Source organism: Syngnathoides biaculeatus, chromosome 23, assembly GCF_019802595.1.
Source record: "Syngnathoides biaculeatus isolate LvHL_M chromosome 23, ASM1980259v1, whole genome shotgun sequence".
NCBI lineage: Eukaryota > Metazoa > Chordata > Actinopteri > Syngnathiformes > Syngnathidae > Syngnathoides > Syngnathoides biaculeatus.
The window spans coordinates 9,103,673-9,121,359 of record NC_084662.1 but is presented as its reverse complement, the minus strand read 5'-3'; the positions used below and the strand labels follow the sequence as shown (position 1 = coordinate 9,121,359).

Below are 17,687 nucleotides of genomic sequence, written 5' to 3'. Positions count from 1 at the left end.
CAATGGGACGCATCTGAATATGGATAACGCGCTTCTGATGTTGACGACAATTGCGAGATTGCTGGACTATTACCAATTTCCACAAATAAGAAAAGTCCTCCCGCATTCATTTGAGGAAAAATACTGTAAATGTCTCCCTTCAAAGAGATAACTCCTTATCCATATCAAAAAGAACACAAAAAAAAAAAAGTGTAGTAACGATTGGCAGAGCGTTGTTGGGTTTAATCTCAGAATTCGCCGCTTGCTCACCAAAACAGCAGGACCCCTGAGACCCATCCATCCGTTTTCTTAGCCGCTTATCCCCACAGGGGTCACGGGGAGTGCTGGAGCCTATCCCAGCTGTCATTGGGCAGGAAGTGGAGTACACCTTGGACTGGTTGCCAGCCAATCGCAGGGCACATAGAGACAAACAACAGTCCCACTCACAATCACACCTATGGGCAATTTAAAGTGTCCAATGAATGTTTTTGGGATGTGGGAGGAAACCGGAGTGCCCGGAGAAAACATGCAAACTCCACACAGGCGGGTCCGGGATCGAACCCGGGACCTCAGAACTGTGAGTCCAACGCTTTCCAGCTGCTCCACCGTGCCCCCACCCCCGAGACCCATTTCGCGAATTAATTTGAATTCACGTGATGACTTGTTGCTTCTTGCACAGTATTAAATCCATAATTGTCGTCTTTTAAATTGTTATAAACGGCAGTTTGGCATCACATCAATTCCAAAATAGTGTGAATGCATGTATAAAAAATAAAAGCCTTGCTCCTTATACAATTTTGCCCCCCGGCTATTATTTCGGCATTTCTTTTGCAAGATTGAAACAAGTGTTCAGTGTTGACGCGAAAAAAAAAAATTGTTTCCATCAAATACCTGACCATTTTTTTTCACTCACTTACAGCAATTTGGAGACCCACCCTCGGTGCTCCTCCCAGTCCACCCCCTTCAGTCCAACCACCAAAATCTTTTTTTTAAAGTAACTCTTCCTGTTGGCCCTCCGGGGGGTGGGTGGGGGGGGGGCGTGCATGTGATTAAATCTCTGCCCTACCAATTAATTCATGGCTTCATAAATAGACAAATGTGGGAGCCGGCTGAAAGTAGACCATTGGGGGGAGCGCTGCCGAGTTTTGTCACGGACAAAATGATCCTCGACGCTCCTCTCTCGACGTAAAACAATCGTCACTTGACTTTTGGAAACACACCCTTGCCTTCCACGGCAAATTTACTCGCCGGGATGAAACCGACTTTAATCATTCCCGTCAAGTCTTCGGAACGGAGGCAAAATTGCCAGGATTTAGATTGCACTGGCGAGATTAGCCCGAGCCTTTGGTTTATTATTTTATCTCATCCAAAAGCAAACACTTTGGCTGCATGAACACTTTTTTTTTTCCCTTCCTTACACTTGTGCACACAAATTGCTAAGTGGAGCCAAAGTGAGCAAAGATAGGACTAATATTCCTCATATTTTCTGTTCAGGCATTATATTTGATTTTATAAAACTACTATAACATTGGCAGCATGGTGGGGCAGCTGGTTAGAGCGTTGGCCTGACAGTTCTGAGGACTGAGATTCAAATCCCGGGCCTTGCCTGTGTGGAGTTTCCATGTTCTCCCCGTGCCTGCGTGGCTTTTCACCGGGGACTCTGGTTTCCTCCACACATCTCAAAAACATGCCTTAATTGGGGACTCTAAATTGCCCCTAGGTGTGATTGTGAGTCTGACTGTCTGTGTCCATGTGCCCTGACACAACAGGAGCCTTCATAGGCCTCCCGTAAAACTTCCTTCCTCACCGGATTGTCGCGGTGCATCCGCTCTGGCGTCTACCCTCAAATCCGAGGGTTCCGTCAAAGCTGAGCGAACGCCAACGCCCCCGCACCCGGGACGCCTCACGGCGACCCGCTGAGCCCTGCCGACTCCGGGGCCTCCTCGGACAGAAGGATCGAGGCCATTAAGGTGTCATTGTAAATGTCTCCGAGCAGACTTAATCGCTTCACAACTGAGCCTCGGTGGAGACGGCACTTTTTTTTTATCGCGCTGGTTCAGCCCATCGATTGAATTGACAAGTGAGGGCGGCAAACATGCTGGATTACACTTAATCACGGAACTGGCAAAATTACCAGCGCTGTACTTAAGTCGAAGTACAGAAGCTTTTGTTTAAAACAAACAAAAAAAGATTCTAGGACGACTTGAAAAGATTTCTCGTTCAACAGCTTTGAGGGTAATTGTGAGAAACATGCAACGACTGACAACTAGATATTACTCAACTGTGGCGCTATAGTGTTAAACTTTTTCCACTATTTTAGTTTTCCTTCATTTTTACTCTTATTTTTGTGTGAAAGTCACGTTCACAGTGTTTCAAACCAATTTCACTCGTAACAAGAGCAGTTAACCAATGAAATCGTGATGTGCGGTGTGCTAGCTAGCTACCCCTGCGACCCTAAAATGCATCTTCCCATCCCGGCAGCTTTAGAGTGCCCCGTTGTCAGCAGTGAGTGTGTGCACCCAACGCAGAGCAAGGCACAGGAAAGAGTAAGGGTGGATTATGTTTTTGTTAACAAGTCTGACGTGACACGCAGGGACTCCGGGCTGGCGCGGTCACTTCAGAGTGCCTCGTTGTTGACTGTGAGTCTGCTTATGTCATCCAGAGAAAGATGCGTGGGGGGGGGGGGATTTTCCTCTTTTTTTATAAAATGTCCAACTCGAATAAGTATTCCAGCCAGATGCGACATGTTTCGAAGCTCAAACACGTTGTTACCTGATGTATACGAATGAGGCTCGACAAAGTACCCTTCGTTTTTTCCGTATTTCTGTTATTGGGTTGACAGTGGAGCAGATTTTGATATTTCAAAATGTTAAAGGACTTTTTTGAAAGGCCATTTTTTAACAATCATTTAAATTCGTCAGGTTTCTCTCTGGTGTGATACATTTAGAAGACAATGACAGTAATTTACATTGACGTACAACAATAAGTACTTGTCCTTGGCTACTTCTGACTCCCTGCTCAGTCTCCATGAAAACTTTGGATTCAAGTCCTTGAAGTTAAAAATAGTCTTCATTTTGAGCAAAAAAAGGATTCCAAACCAAAACCGATCAGCTTTGCTTCAACTGAGTCCTAAAGGGGCTGATCGGGTTTTGTTTGACGCATATCCTACCGAAATGGGTCCCTGTCATAATGCGCTGTGATGTCACAGCATTCTAGAATTGTGCTGAAATGAGATTTCGTCCTCCCCGGTGGTCCAGAACGGGAGTGATGATGAGTTCCCGGTTTCCGCGTTGAGTTCGGCGCCATCCTGAGAGAGCAAAGCGAGAAGATGTCATTTTTGCCCGGGAACACGTTCCCGTCTCCAGTGCCTCGTGAATTATTTGTGAAGTGCCAAGTTGCTTTTTTATCCCCCCCCTGCCACTGTTTCTCCTGTGTGCTTTATATATGTGTGTGTGTGTATATATATATATATATATATATGTATGTATATATATTCCTCCCCCTCATGAAAAAAAAATTGAACATCCTACACTTGGTGAAAGGAACGCAGTAAAGAGAAACGACAAACTTCAGCTCCAAAATGCTGAAACGCTGAAACGGACTTCATCACTCGGATCGTCTCACATTCGATTGCGTCTCCTCTTCTTTGACAGGCGCTAATTATGTCCAGGAAGGGCCGACCTACACTGCCGCACACAGACAGACATTTCCTTATCCGTCACCCTGAACATTCCGCGCGTGCGAGGTAATTGCTTCCGCGGTGCGTCATGCCTAATTGGCGCGTAGCTGTCAATGCGGCAGGTATTAAAGCCGCCTCCCGCCACGGCTCAGGGAGAACGAGCGCTGCACGGAGCGCTTGTTTGTCTTTTATTTGTCCCGTCGCCTGGAGTTTTTCTTACCGCCCTGGCCGGCAGACTGCACGTCCAAATGAGCTTGTTAGGTAAAGGTATCAAGCCGGCCGGGCACTTGAAAGGCGACGGTCGCCGTTACTCTTGAGATGTTCGTCCGTTTCGAAATTGACACTTGCCGCTCTTCAACTTCAGATAAGTCACCGACGGACTGATTTAATATCGCAAAAAGGAAACGGCGAAAGAAATCTCCTCCCATTGGAGCGGCGTTATTCAAATGCAGACGTACGTGCATGGCTGAGTGATTTGAAGATTCCCCGTTCATCTCAAAGACCAGAAAAAGGTTTTATTAAAGACTCCGCAAAGTGAGTTCCGATTTGGTTCTAAAGGCATGATACATGTTTGAAGATAAGACCTGAAAACGTGACGAGAACCGCGTCATATGGAATTGGAGCGTTGTAGCGTAATCTGTTTTTCCACCGTTTTCCAGATTGTTTTTGGGGTGTGGCAAAAACAGCCCCCACTGACGGAACCATCTGGGCCTAGCATGAGTTGCTTCCTCCGCGGCCACATCAAAACCGAGCGGCTCGATTTGCGCAATTACGATGTGCAGGTAGCTAGCTAGCTGTACCTAGAACCCGAAATTGCTTCCATCTTCCCTTCAGATAGTCAGCTAGCCTGGCCGCCTCCGAGTGCCTCGTTGTCGGCCGTGAGTGCATGCACATCATGATCAGTCAAATTTAGAAGATATTAAAAAAAGTGTCTTTGTTTTAAGATCATCCATCCATCTGTCTGTCCATCCATCCGTCCATCCAACAAGGTCAAGGGGAATTCTACCTGGTGTCCATCTTGGGTGACGTTGGCCTAGATGTGAGGTAAAGAGTTCCAGTATTTTTTTTTTTTTTAAATCTGTCCATGCAATCATCCATCTTTCATCCATCTAAGAAGGTCAAGTGAAGCTGCAGCTGCTCTCCATCCCAAGTCATTAGGTCAGATCTTCAGTAGGATGCCAAACCTTTGTGCCCCCATCTTTTTTTTCAAACAATTTTTTGGTCTAATGGGTTTATACAGAATACCTCCTCCCACGTAAGGACTAAAGAATTAACAGCTGCGTGTCTTTCTCTGCTCTTACGTAGCGACGGCTGGGCCGACCGTGACGAGGTGGTGGAGGGCTACGAGCAGGAAGCCAAGGGAGGCATCACCATGAAGCTGCAGTCGGCGGTGGTCAAGACCTTCGACGACTACTACCTGAAGCTGCGACTGGACACCAACACCAGGAACCCCTGGTTCCCGGAGTTCTGGCAGTACCGCTTCCAGTGCCGTCTGCCCGGCCATCCTCAGGAGAACAAGAACTACAAGAAAGTCTGCTCTGGTGAGTGATGGTTCAATTCTGCGCAAATGTCCTGATTGAGTCGCACATCTTGACGTTTGAATCTGTTGACGAATGGGGAAGAGGTCGGAGAGTGAAAATTGGTTGAAAAGAAATAAATGTTTTTACTGTTTTTTTTTCCCCCTCTCTCATTGCTCCTTCCCTTTCGGCCTCAAAAGCTGACCACGGTAAATTCCAATATACACTTTTTGAATCACGAATAATCAAACCACAGCTATGAACTTAGAAAAGAGCAATACCCTCATAGATACTGCTCTACTTTCTCTTGTTTCATTTTTTTTTTTTTTTTTGTTAGACCTTCAAGGTGGTAAGTAGGTTATTGTACACGCTAGTGTTCATCAGAACCGCACTGTGCGCTCTGTGAGCACTTCATACCTCAAGTTTGATTGATGCCTTGGTTGGTAAAAAAAAAAAACACCGTAATGTAGTCTGACGGTTCCATGGCCGTCCAGAATCGAGGCTGCATCAGTTAAACATGATGGTGGACACAAAAGGAACTGTTTGATCACGCTAACCACTGAGATCGCACCTTTTGTATTGTGCTGAATATGCATGTCGGTATAAAAGAAAACCACCGTTTTTTTTTCTCGTTTATTCAAAGCACATTGTTCCTCATCATTTTGGTAAGATCACAAATTGGTACCACTTTACAGGCATGCGGCATTTGAGGTTCCACTCTCCTATGTTTTGTTTCACAACAGATGATCCGACTCCAGTTCAATCCAACCCCATATTTTGAATTTGATTATGGAAAGCAACTGGAAAAACACCTCCTGAAGGATCTGCCTCGTCTTTTGTCCCCAAAACAGGAAATGAGAGCCTGCACGAAAACTACGTCCAGGACAGCAAAATGGGCTTCGTCATCAACGCCATCTATGCTATGGCGCACGGCCTCCACGACATGCACAGGGAGCTGTGCCCGGGCCAGACGGGGCTGTGCGAGGCCATGGACCCCATCGACGGCAGCAAGCTTCTCGACTACCTTCTCAAGACGTCCTTCAGGGGCGTCTCCGGGGAGGACATCTACTTCGACCAAAACGGAGACACCCCTGGAAGGTAAAGACTGCTACACGTGACCAGAAATTATATTAGGAGATGGTGAAGCAGCATTCTTTGACCTCTTTGTTCTGGTGAGAACCCGAGCTGCGGCATTCTGAAAAATCTGCAGCTATTTAACGCTCTTTTTGGGGAGCCCAGTCAGAAGACCGTTACAACAGTCAAGTGTACTTGAGATAAAAGCATGGATGAGCTTCTCCCGGTCTGCTTGACACATGCAAGTCTTCACTGTAGATGCGTTCTTCAGATGGTAAAAGGCAGTTTTAGTCATTGATTTGATATCCCTGTTGTCGGCCAGATCAGAATCTATCAGAACTCCAAGGTTTTGGACTCTGTCTTTACTTTTTTAAAGATTGTGAGTCCAGGTAGTTACGAACAGCAATGTTTTTTTTTTTTCTTTACTACCAAAACCGATGATCTCAGTTGTCAGTTGAAGGAAATTTCGGCTCATCTAGTTATCTGCTTTAGACCGCGGCACAACACCTGAAGTGAATTGTCGTCATCTGTCAGTCAAAGCTAAAGTTCTGGAAAATTTGACCCAAGGGTAGCATATACAGGCTGAACAGGAGCGGTCAAAAAAACCGACTGTTGATGGTTGATGAATCTGCCATTGCCATTCGTTGAGATTGAGCACTGCAAATGGTTACAAAGTAGCTCATTTCCTCCAGGGAGGACCTGAAGCATAAAAATAAAACAAATAGGTAAGGGCATAATAATTGTTGATGAATGCATCTTTCAGCCATCGTGGCTGCTGTTAGTATACGAAAAAGTCATGTGGCCACCGTCGTCCCCTGACCTCAACCCTGTTGAGACCCCCTGGCGAGTTCTTAAAATAAAGTTCTCTAAGAGTGGACAGCAGTTATACTTCCAAAAGTCTCAGCACCTGTTTGCCAATGGCGTCACAATCTGCTCAACACGTCCACAAGCAATTTTGCACCTGCCATTTGTAAAGTAAATTAGGCCCTTAGCATTTTCCGTTGTTTGTCGCGGTCATTTAGAAAATATCGAGCTGCGAAGGATGCAAATCTGTTTCGACCAGAACAGATTCAGCGGCTTTCATCCGGCTTCAGTCGAACGGACAGCGTTTGACAGTCAGAAAGCTCCGGCGTGTCATTCGTTTGTCAGCTGGAGGTTAGACTTCACCGGTCGAAATGAGTCCACGACGTGCGCTGGAACGACTCTGTGCTGAGACGCCTGATTTTGAAGTGGCTTTGGCTAAGGAAATGCGGGATGGAATCGTTATCAATAAAGTACCTGTCAGAATCTCCTGCCTCTGACATCCAACCTTGTCTCTGTTCGCCACCTCTCAGGTACGACATTATGAACCTGCAGAACGTGGAGGACGGCCGCTACGACTACATAAACGTGGGCTCCTGGCACGAGGGCGTGCTGAGCATCGACGACGACAAGCTGTGGATGAACAGCAGCGACATGGTGCGCTCGGTGTGCAGCGACCCCTGCTCCAAAGGACAGATCAAGGTATGGAGACGCCTTTGGTCTCTGTTGCCACTGAATTAGCTTAAATGAACCAAAACTTGAGGGCACGGTGGCGCAGCTGTAGTGCTTTGGCCTCGCAGTTCTGAGAACCGGTGTCACGGACCAACGGTGCACGGGCGGACTCAAATGCAGGACTCCGAGATGAGGACATAATGTTTCATTGGGTTTTATTATAAACGAAAGTTGAGCACGACAACACACTCCAAGAAGGCAGAATTCAAAACACAAGAAACAATGTCCGATAACTATGAGTCAATTAAAGAGCATAACCAAAAGCGTGAGCGGGCTATAATGGCGCAGTAACCCTGGATGTGACAAAAACCAGTGTCAAAACTCCAACTTAAATACATCGTCTAATCGCCGTACCCCATGTAGCACAGCTGTGACCGGCGACAGGTGTCAGAGATTAAACCGCTCTGAGCGGTGGCCAAGCCACTCCCCTCTTGGCCGTGGTCCAGCCTTGCTCATGACAACCGGGGTTCAAATCCCGGCCCTGCCTGTGTGGAGTTTGCATGTTCTCCCCGTACCTGGGTGGGTTTTTACCCAAAAAGACTCGTTCATTGGAGACTCTAAATTTCCCCAAGGTGTGATTGTAAGCGTGACTATTGCCTGTTGCTCTGCGATTGGCTGGCAACCAGTTCAGGGCATACCCCACCTCCTGCCCGTTGACATCTGGGATAGGCTCCAGCACTCCTGCGACCCTTGTGAGAATAAGCGGCAAAGAAAATGAATGAATGGATGGATGGATGCACATCCAATGTTCCCTCACTACATGCATTTCATCTATTGCAGATTCAGTGCATTGTGGGGGGGTCTCTAAAATATGAAATTTTGCTAGATTTTGAGTCAATTAAAGGTTAATATATATATATAAACACAAGGATTAAAATATACAGTACTATTGTGCATTGCTGTACATTTAAAAGTACAGAAAATGTGGGCATCACTTGCCGGGTTTCACCTATTGCACGGGTGGTCTGGAAAAACGGGGATTGCAGTAGTTGGGAAAAATGCTTTGCCATGATAATCCTGAATAATAATTCATTAAAAAACTTTTTATGCAAATCCAGTGATAGCTTGACTTACAAGTTTAAAACATTTACATTTTTTTCCCGTTTTGCTGCCCGTTGACAGCTGGGATCGGCTCCAGCACTCCCCCGACCCTGGAACCAAAATGGAGTGTGAAAAAAAAAAAAAAAAAAAAAAAGAAGGGATTTAGTGCTCGTAAATTGTCTCAAACTATACCGGAAGAGAGTCACCTTATAGTAAATCAATCGGACGCATCAAAGTGCACAAGTGAATCCGTTCAAGATGCGCTTCAGTTCAAAGCACGTCGCTCAAGTGCCCCCCCCCCCCCCCAATCTTCCCGGCATTCAGAATCCTGCGACCGTGTTTCCATTGGCACCTTCGTCGCCGCTTGAATGTGATGAGGCTTTTTTTTTTCCCTCTTTCTTCTTTTGGGCAGTGAGTCATTGCTTTTGTTCTCCTTTGTAATCAATCAAAGCATCCTCGGCCGCTTAAGTGACTCTCGCCTTGTTTGTCTTTGCTCAAGGGCACATCGGGTACGCGCATGCGTGCACATTTTGGTGTGTCGCCAATTTCTTCCGCCGTATTTCCTCCGTTGGTGCTCTCACACTCGACCGGTCCAATACGAAACGCCAACTTCAGGGTAAAAACTAACAGGTGATTCCACTATGAAATGATATGAAATGAGTTTATTCACAAGCAGCTTTCAGGTTTAATCGGGAATTCGTGCAACCTATAAAATAAAGAAAATCATTGTGATTTAAAAAAAAAAAATCATTGAATTTTACCATTAACGATCCAAATAATATATTGTAGAAACAAAATAACGAGTGCCATCCTAAACGTTGCTATATTTTGTGGTTGTGGGAAAAATACAAAAAGTAATGATGATATAATATAGTTGAAAATCCATCCTTTCGCCCAGTTCTGGTATGTCGAATGATCCTTATGCTGCGGATTAATGCCGCTATATTGTCTTTTCATTTCCGTTGCGGCCTGTCTAGGCCACCGTCGGTTCTAGTTATCAGCGTGGCGTTGGAATGAATTGAAGCTTGAGCGGGTAAACCGCCCCCCCCCCCCAAAAAAAAAAAAAAAAAAAAAACCCTCTCAATTTGTGTTATGTTTTTAAAAATTGAAACACTCGCATTCTCCCCAGTTTTGGGACTTGCCCTGATTTGTCCTCATCTGGAGAGTTGATTGTTTTGAGTCAAGCTTTACACAAAGTTGCCCTGAGGGACGGTGTGCATCCTCCCCGCACTTTTGTTCCCTGACCCACTTCTCACCCTGCTTTGCATATCACAGCAGCGCTAACAGCCGGCGCGGGCGAGGAACGCAGAGAAAGCCGACGTCCTCGTCCTATAAGCGGGCGTCTCGACAAGCGGTGGCGTGACGGACGAGGACGCGGTTGACGGGAGCGGCCTGTTTGCGTTCGCAGGTGATCAGGAAGGGCGAGGTGAGCTGCTGCTGGATCTGCACCACGTGCAAGGAAAACGAGATCGTCCTGGATGAGTTCACCTGCAAGGCTTGCGAACTGGGTTGGTGGCCCGCTGACGACTTGGCAGGTAGGCGACGCCGAATATGACGTGTCCGTCATATTCATATTCACCTAAACTGTCCTCTTTGTGACCGTCGGTCTTGCAGTTTTAGGGTGTAGCTTTTATTTTTTTACATTTTTATTTTGAGCAGATTTTTTGCCACAATTTTGCTTTTTGGGTTGAGAGTTTTTGGTCGTGTAGGAGAATTTTACGGAGCCCCGAAAGGGACATTGAAATTAAAAAAAAAAAAAAAAAAAAAGCTAACTGGTTTCTCATTGTAATGAGTAAGTTACTCATCGTAATGAGTAACTTACTCATTACAATGATAAACTTACTCATTACAATGAGAAACTTACTCATCACAATAGTGTGATGAGTGTCGAAAAACGGCTACCTATTGGTCGTAGCTTATATATGCTGCTAACGGTAGCTCCCTGCATTCAGGGAGTCGTATCTTATTTACCTGCTAGCGGTAGCTTCCTGAAGAAGGAATAAGGCTCTTTTATATATGCACACATACAATGAACGACTTACTCATTACAATGAGAAAGTTTCTCATTACAATGAGAAACCAATTGCTTTTTTTCCCCCATTGTCCCTTTAGGGGCTCCGTAGAATTTTTAAGGGCATATGAATTTATTTTTAAAAAAAAATTTCACGTGAGAGTTTTTCTAGTTTGAGTATGGGAGGTTTGAGATGTCAGAAGTTTATTGTAGTTTGTTTTCATATGAGTTTAGTTGGTTTTTTTTGGGGGGGGGCAGTGATTGTGCTTGTGTGAGATGTTTTGGTGTGTCTATGTGAAATATTTTTGGGTGTGTCAAAGATTTTGTGTGAGTGAGTGTTTATTTGTTGTGAGTTTCTTGCTAAAATCTGTGCCAAATTTTTTAAAGCATCATATAATTTGATTTCAAAATTGGCTATCCATCAATTTCTGTCCATTCAATGACACATTTCTATGTCTTTACAGTCATGGAAATCTTAACTCCAACATGACCAGTGACAGCCGTCACTGCACCTCTTAACGTCTAATTTTTGGTTCCCAGACTGCCAGCCGCTGCCCCTGAAGTATCTGGACTGGGCCGACGTGGAATCCATGGTGGCGGTGGCGTTCTCCTGCGTGGGCATCCTCATCACCTCCTTCGTCACCTTTGTCTTCATCCAGTACCGCGACACTCCCGTCGTCAAATCGTCCAGTCGAGAGCTGTGCTACATCATCCTGGCGGGCATTTTCCTGGGCTACATCTGCCCGTTCACCCTGATCGCCCGGCCCACCGTGGCGTCCTGCTACCTGCAGCGCCTCTTGGTGGGCCTGTCGTCGGCCATGTGCTATTCCGCGCTGGTGACCAAGACCAACCGCATCGCTCGCATCCTGGCGGGCAGCAAGAAGAAGATCTGCACCAGAAAGCCGCGCTTCATGAGCGCCTGGGCGCAGGTGATCATCGCCTTCATGCTGATCAGCGTCCAGCTCACCCTGGAGGTGACCCTCATCATCCTGGAGCCGCCCGAGCCGGTCAAGTCCTACCCCAGCATCCGCGAGGTCTACCTCATCTGCAACACCAGCAACCTGGGCATGGTGGCGCCGCTGGGCTACAACGGCCTGCTCATCATGAGCTGCACTTACTACGCCTTCAAGACGCGCAACGTCCCCGCCAATTTCAACGAGGCCAAATACATCGCCTTCACCATGTACACCACCTGCATCATCTGGCTGGCTTTCGTGCCCATCTACTTCGGCTCCAACTACAAAATCATCACCACCTCCTTCTCCGTCAGCCTGAGCGTCACCGTGGCGCTGGGCTGCATGTTCACGCCCAAGATGTACATCATCATCGCCAAGCCCGAGAGGAACGTCCGGAGCGCCTTCACCACCTCCGACGTGGTGCGGATGCACGTGGGCGACGGCAAGTCGGCCGCCGCCGGCGGGACCAACAGCTTCCTCAACATGTTCCGCAGGAAGAAGCCCGCATCTGGCAACCCCAAGTGAGTCCGCTCTCATCTTAAACCGTGCACTTAGTCCGAGTACACTGATGCCTTCAGATACTTGAGATGGTGGGAAGGGGGGGGGGGGGGTTTCCCATGTGAGGGCGGTTATGGAACAAATTAAACTCGTATCTCAAGGCACCATTGGACTGATGAACGCTCAAATGCTTCAGGAGGATCCCCAATATGCGGCACGGTGGGTTGGCCTCACAGTTCTGAGGTCTCTGGTTCAGTCCCGGAGTTTGCATGTTCTCCCCGTTCCTGCGTGGGTTTTCTTTCTCCGGGTGGGCACTCCGGTTTTCTCCTCCATCCCCAAAACATGCAACATTAATTGGACACTCTAAATTGCCCCTAGGTGTGATTGTGAGTACGACTTTTGTCTGTCTCAATCTGCCCTGCGATTGGCTGGCAACCAGTTCAGGGTGTACCCCGCCTCCTGCCTTCCTCCAGCACTCCCCATGACACTTGTAAGGATAAGCGTAAAAAAAAAATGGATGGATGAAAGCAGAATAAAATGGAAAAAAACAATCAATGGTTTATAAATTTGCATTGGTACCTACCTGAATGCATCATTTGAGTGTCCATATATGATTTTAATTATGTACTGTACTTTCCGCCGTTGATTTAAAATCCATACAAGCTAATCAATAAGACATCGGCGGGTCCGTGTTTATCGGGAATTGAACCCCTCTGTCTGTGGTGTGACATGATTTACACTAATACAAGATTGTACAGGTCGGGCGGCTGTAGTATAAGATTTGGAAGTCTTAAGACTCACTCTTTTGAGATTTACAGCAGTGACACACGGACACTAGCGTGACGTAAGGAAGTGGGCGGAGTTCACGTGTCCATGTTGTCTCACACCCCTGCTCCAGTATGTCGGCCTCCTTCTAACCGCCCCCCCCCCCCCCCGAAATATGCAGCCTGTTGCCAAACGTCCATTTGTCTCACTTCGCTGATGGCTGCACTGGCGACTGACGCTACCAGCTTGTTATCTTGCTAGCTAGCAGGAGACGCTCGCGAGACCTTCAGTTCACAGAACAGCAAAGTATTCAACGCGCAGATTTTGCTTTGCGTCATTTGCGCAAAAATGCAACTGCACACCAAATCTTTTGATGCTAACGGAACGGAGGTCTCGCAAGACAAGATTGTGCCGGCGTCGGCCTTCAAGCGCATCCTCCCGCTTCCGACGGACCACGACTCAACCTCGTGTTTGACTTATCGCAGCATGAACGCCTCTGACTAATCACGCTGCGCGCGCCGGCCCTCGAGCGTTTTGTGCACTAACCACCTCCCGGGCAGCGCTAGTCGACCGAGCGCATTCATTTTAGCCGACTCATTAAATCCGTGTATTAGTGTTCTTTCCATTTTTAATTGGTAGTTGGACAAAACAAAAACAAACAAACCAAAAAAAAAAAAAAACTGCCCGATTATTTTGGTCCAAACAAAACTATGAAAAATACTATTTTGGGAAAGGGCCAAAATTATAGTAACCTTCCAAACACTTATCCTTTGTGTAATATGCAAGATGGATCATATGACTAATTGCGGTCATGGTCAAGACTGATTGTGGAGGTGGACAGGGAAAAATTTATTCCTGAGGGGCCCTCAGGGACATAATTCAGGATTATCTCTCACACACACACAACTGACATTATTGACAAAACATCCGATTAAACTGCAAATAACGACACGCTCACGTTTTCATTTTTGGATTTGCGATTGCCACTTGAAAATGGACAGAACCAAAAAAAAAAATAAAAAAATACATGGATTTCATAAGCACAGAAGTTTACGGCGGGTACTGAGAGAGATCATAATGCTCCGTGCAGCGCATTATGAATCAATGGTCGGCAACCCCTAAATGTCAGCCATGTTGTCTTGTTGCTTTCTGGAGCGGCCGTCTTGTTTCCCACCCCTGAGATGGTAACTTGAGTCTTTGTCTCGTTTGTAGTTCTAACGGCAAGTCTGTGTCATGGTCTGAATCAGGTGCAAGACACCCTCCGAGCGGGGGCAATGTGTGGCACAGACTGTCTGTGCATGTGAGGAAACAGGAAGCCGGCCTGAATCAGACGGCGGTCATCAGGCCCCTAACTAACACGCCCGACCCCCACAGTTATCAGCCCCCCGCCGCCACCGCTGCTGCCGCCGCCACCGCCGCCCGCGACCTTGGCACAGACCCCCGTCCGCCCCCGCGAGAGCCGCCGCCATCCGCCCCACCCGGCGACGACAAGCGCCGCACGGGTCCCTCTCCGTGCGCGGGCCCCCTGGTGGAAACTCACCGCTCGCACGTCCCAGCCGCCCCTGCCGGCGAGCCGTCGATCTTAACCGAGCTCTCTTTGGCGGCGCCCCTGGAGGTGGGGGCGCCGCCGGGTGACCTTTTGCACCACTACATGTATGATGCCAAGGAGGAGGGGGCGGAGGGGCACAAGCTCGCCCTGGACGACACCTTGGCTCTGTCCCCGCCGTCCCCCTTCAGAGACTCTGTGTGTTCGGAGGATTCCGCCCCGCCGTCCCCCTCAATGGAGTCCATGCTGGGGGGTTCCCACTACAACGTCCAATCCCTCCGAGACTTTGCACACAGCTCCTCAACACTGTGAGAGCGGGGGGGGGGGGGGGGGTGCACAAGATTTGATGAGCTTTGATTACTCCTACTTATTTGTTTGATGCCGCCATTTTGCTTGCTTATGTTTGTCGTTAGGTGTCCATTTAAGGCACACACAGAAGAACATGGCTGTGTTCAGAGTCACTCCACATCCAATTTCAAGTGCCCTAAATCAGTGGTTCTCTTTTTCCTTTTCTTTGTTTTTTCATTTGACTCCTAAAAAATAATATTTCGGCTTCCCAATTACCGCCATGATGGCCAACATTTTTTAGGCTCCGCAGCAAGTAATTGACACTCACGAAAAAAGATCATAACTGCCTAAAGATTGCACAAGATGGCAGGAAAGCATTATTTTTCTATTAGACAGGGATATGGCCTACTAAATATAGCTCCTCCCCTCACTTTATCTTGCTTCCCTTGCACCAAGATGCCACAAGATGGTGTGAAAGCTACAACAAAAAAAAAAAAAACACAGGGGCAGTTTATTGCTATATATTGATTTGTTCAATATTTACTATGTCCAGCTGATGTTGCTATAACTATACAAAATACTCTTTCATTTATTTCTTGAACCACTGTATAAAAAATGTCTTTATAGGGATCAGAGAGTCATGAATGAGTGAAGGATTCCGAACACAAACCATGTCTGAAGGGCTGTCAGAAAACAAGAACATCAGTGCCAAAACTCTTCACCTTCTCATGCCAAATTCCCATATCGTACCGTGCAAAAGTATTGGCGCCGCCTTTCATTTCGCAAATGGGAGGAACCACATCTTGATGAGTATTTAGGAAATGTCCATTTTGTTTTCACTGATTATCCACCCCTCAGAATCCAAATGGAGCCGGCCAACTTTTAGTCATCGTTCATGAACCAGGAAGTAGCTAGCTAATTGCTAAATTGAAATATACATGATGCACAAAAATTTTACTCTGATTTTTGACAAGTTATTAACAAATATTACTTTTAATTTTTAAACCCCAAAAACATGACAAATTATTGGGAGGAGAACCTTATTTGTACAGATGATATTACAATATTTAAGACTATAGTTTTATATTATCCTCTTATTTTGTGTAATATCATTGTCATTATTTACTTTTCAATTTCCTGGAAATATTGTCATGATTACATTGTTGATCCCCCATAACTACACTTTTTCCCCCCAAGGGGCGAAAAAAAAAAAAAAAATCAAAATGAAACAACAGCAGCCAATTCTTATTGAGATCCTAAACTTCAGCTTTACAGATGCCAGCCCTGCCTACACGGCAATGTACAAGGAGGTGTTTATTTGTAGTGTGGCATTTATTTATCTACCAGAGTGGAGACGAATATTTGGTGAAATGCAGTTTATACTGAATAAGTAATAAGTCGTACTAGAAAGATCGTTTTTCCAGTGGTTGCGTCAGACTTTTGCACGGTACTGTAAATAAAGCAAACTATTGCTAAAGAGAAAAAAAGTGATATACAGTACATGATAAGCTAAAAAAACAACAACAACAACAACAAAAAAAAAAACAGCACAAGACGGTTCAAATGTGCACTTTTTTGCCTTTTTCAATTCACCTTAGCTATCACATCCGACCTCATTTAAATAGACGAGAGATGGTTTTGTTACTTTCTTAAAAGGGATGCAGTAAGCTGCTTGTTTGTATTTTTCCCCGTTTTTTCTTTCTTTCTGGGTCTTGACTGGCAACGCCACAACCACGAGCCTCGTTCTCCGCGCCGTCGGCGGACATAAAACGTGCCAACGCGGGTTGTTCTTCTTGCAGTTACGGGATGTAATTTTGCTTTCGACACGTGGCTTTTTTTTTTTTTTTTTTAAATTTTCCGCTGTTGTCGTACGAAGGCAAAAATATATATATATACAATGTAAAAAAAAAAATAGTACTCGTATTTGTAATATTGTTACGCCATCTCTTTTTTCACACAGGTGGTATGTTTGTAATACAGATACATGTTTCTATATTTAGAATGTCCACAGTCTTTAAAAAAAAAAAAAAGGTTTATACAATTTGTTTTTGAACTTTTAAGCTACCAGTAACTTGTCAGTAAAAGTACCTGCAATGACTAGTTGCTTCTTGTAACGACATATTTAATTCCACTTGAGGTTTCTTCTACTTTTATCATAAGAATGCGCGTTAAGTATAAGACTATACAGTACATGGTGCCGGTGTATTGTTTTATTGATTTTATTTTATTTTTTTCCCCCAAATGTTTTCTAGTCTATGATAGTGATGGTTTTTAAGTCTAAAAAGTATAAACAGGGTATAGAACCGTGTTGAACAACTCTAGGGTGAGCTTGGCCTTTGTTTCTGACTTGTTGAACAAGGCTGTACAATAAAAAAAAAAAAAAAAAAAAGAAAAGAAATTTCTATGGAAAAGTCATTGGACGGTTCATTTATTATACATCTACTGTACAAATTGAGCGCTGTATCAAATATTTAATCATAAATGTTTTTTTACACCTTATATTAAACTATGGGCGGCACGGTGGCGCAGCTGTGAAGGGTTGGCTTCACAGTTCTGAGGACCAGGGTTGAATCCCGGCCCTCCCTGGGTGGAGTTTGCATATTCTCTACGTGCCTGCGTGGGTTTTCTCCGGGCACTCCGGTTTTCTCCAGCACCCCAAAAACACAAATGAATTGAACACTCTAAATTGCTCGTAGGTGTGATCGTTCAGGGTGCCCGATGACTGCTGGGATAGGCTCCAGCACTCCCGCGACCCTCGTGAGGATAAGCGGGTAAGAAAATGGATGGGTGGATGGATGTT

General features: G+C 45.9%; 1 protein-coding gene across 1 annotated transcript in view; it reads left to right on the top strand.

Moving 5' to 3' along the window:
• The window catches only part of grm1a (glutamate receptor, metabotropic 1a), a 32,867-nt gene extending 15,658 nt beyond the window's left edge, over positions 1–17,209 (top strand). The window contains exons 4-9 of the mRNA XM_061811854.1: positions 4,964–5,199; positions 6,027–6,273; positions 7,584–7,752; positions 10,232–10,358; positions 11,375–12,311; positions 14,266–17,209. Coding sequence (XP_061667838.1) covers positions 4,964–5,199; positions 6,027–6,273; positions 7,584–7,752; positions 10,232–10,358; positions 11,375–12,311; positions 14,266–14,911 — 2,362 coding nt within the window. The 3' untranslated portion in view covers positions 14,912–17,209. The remainder of the gene's footprint in view (positions 1–4,963; positions 5,200–6,026; positions 6,274–7,583; positions 7,753–10,231; positions 10,359–11,374; positions 12,312–14,265) is intronic.
• The last annotated feature ends 478 nt before the right edge of the window (positions 17,210–17,687 follow it).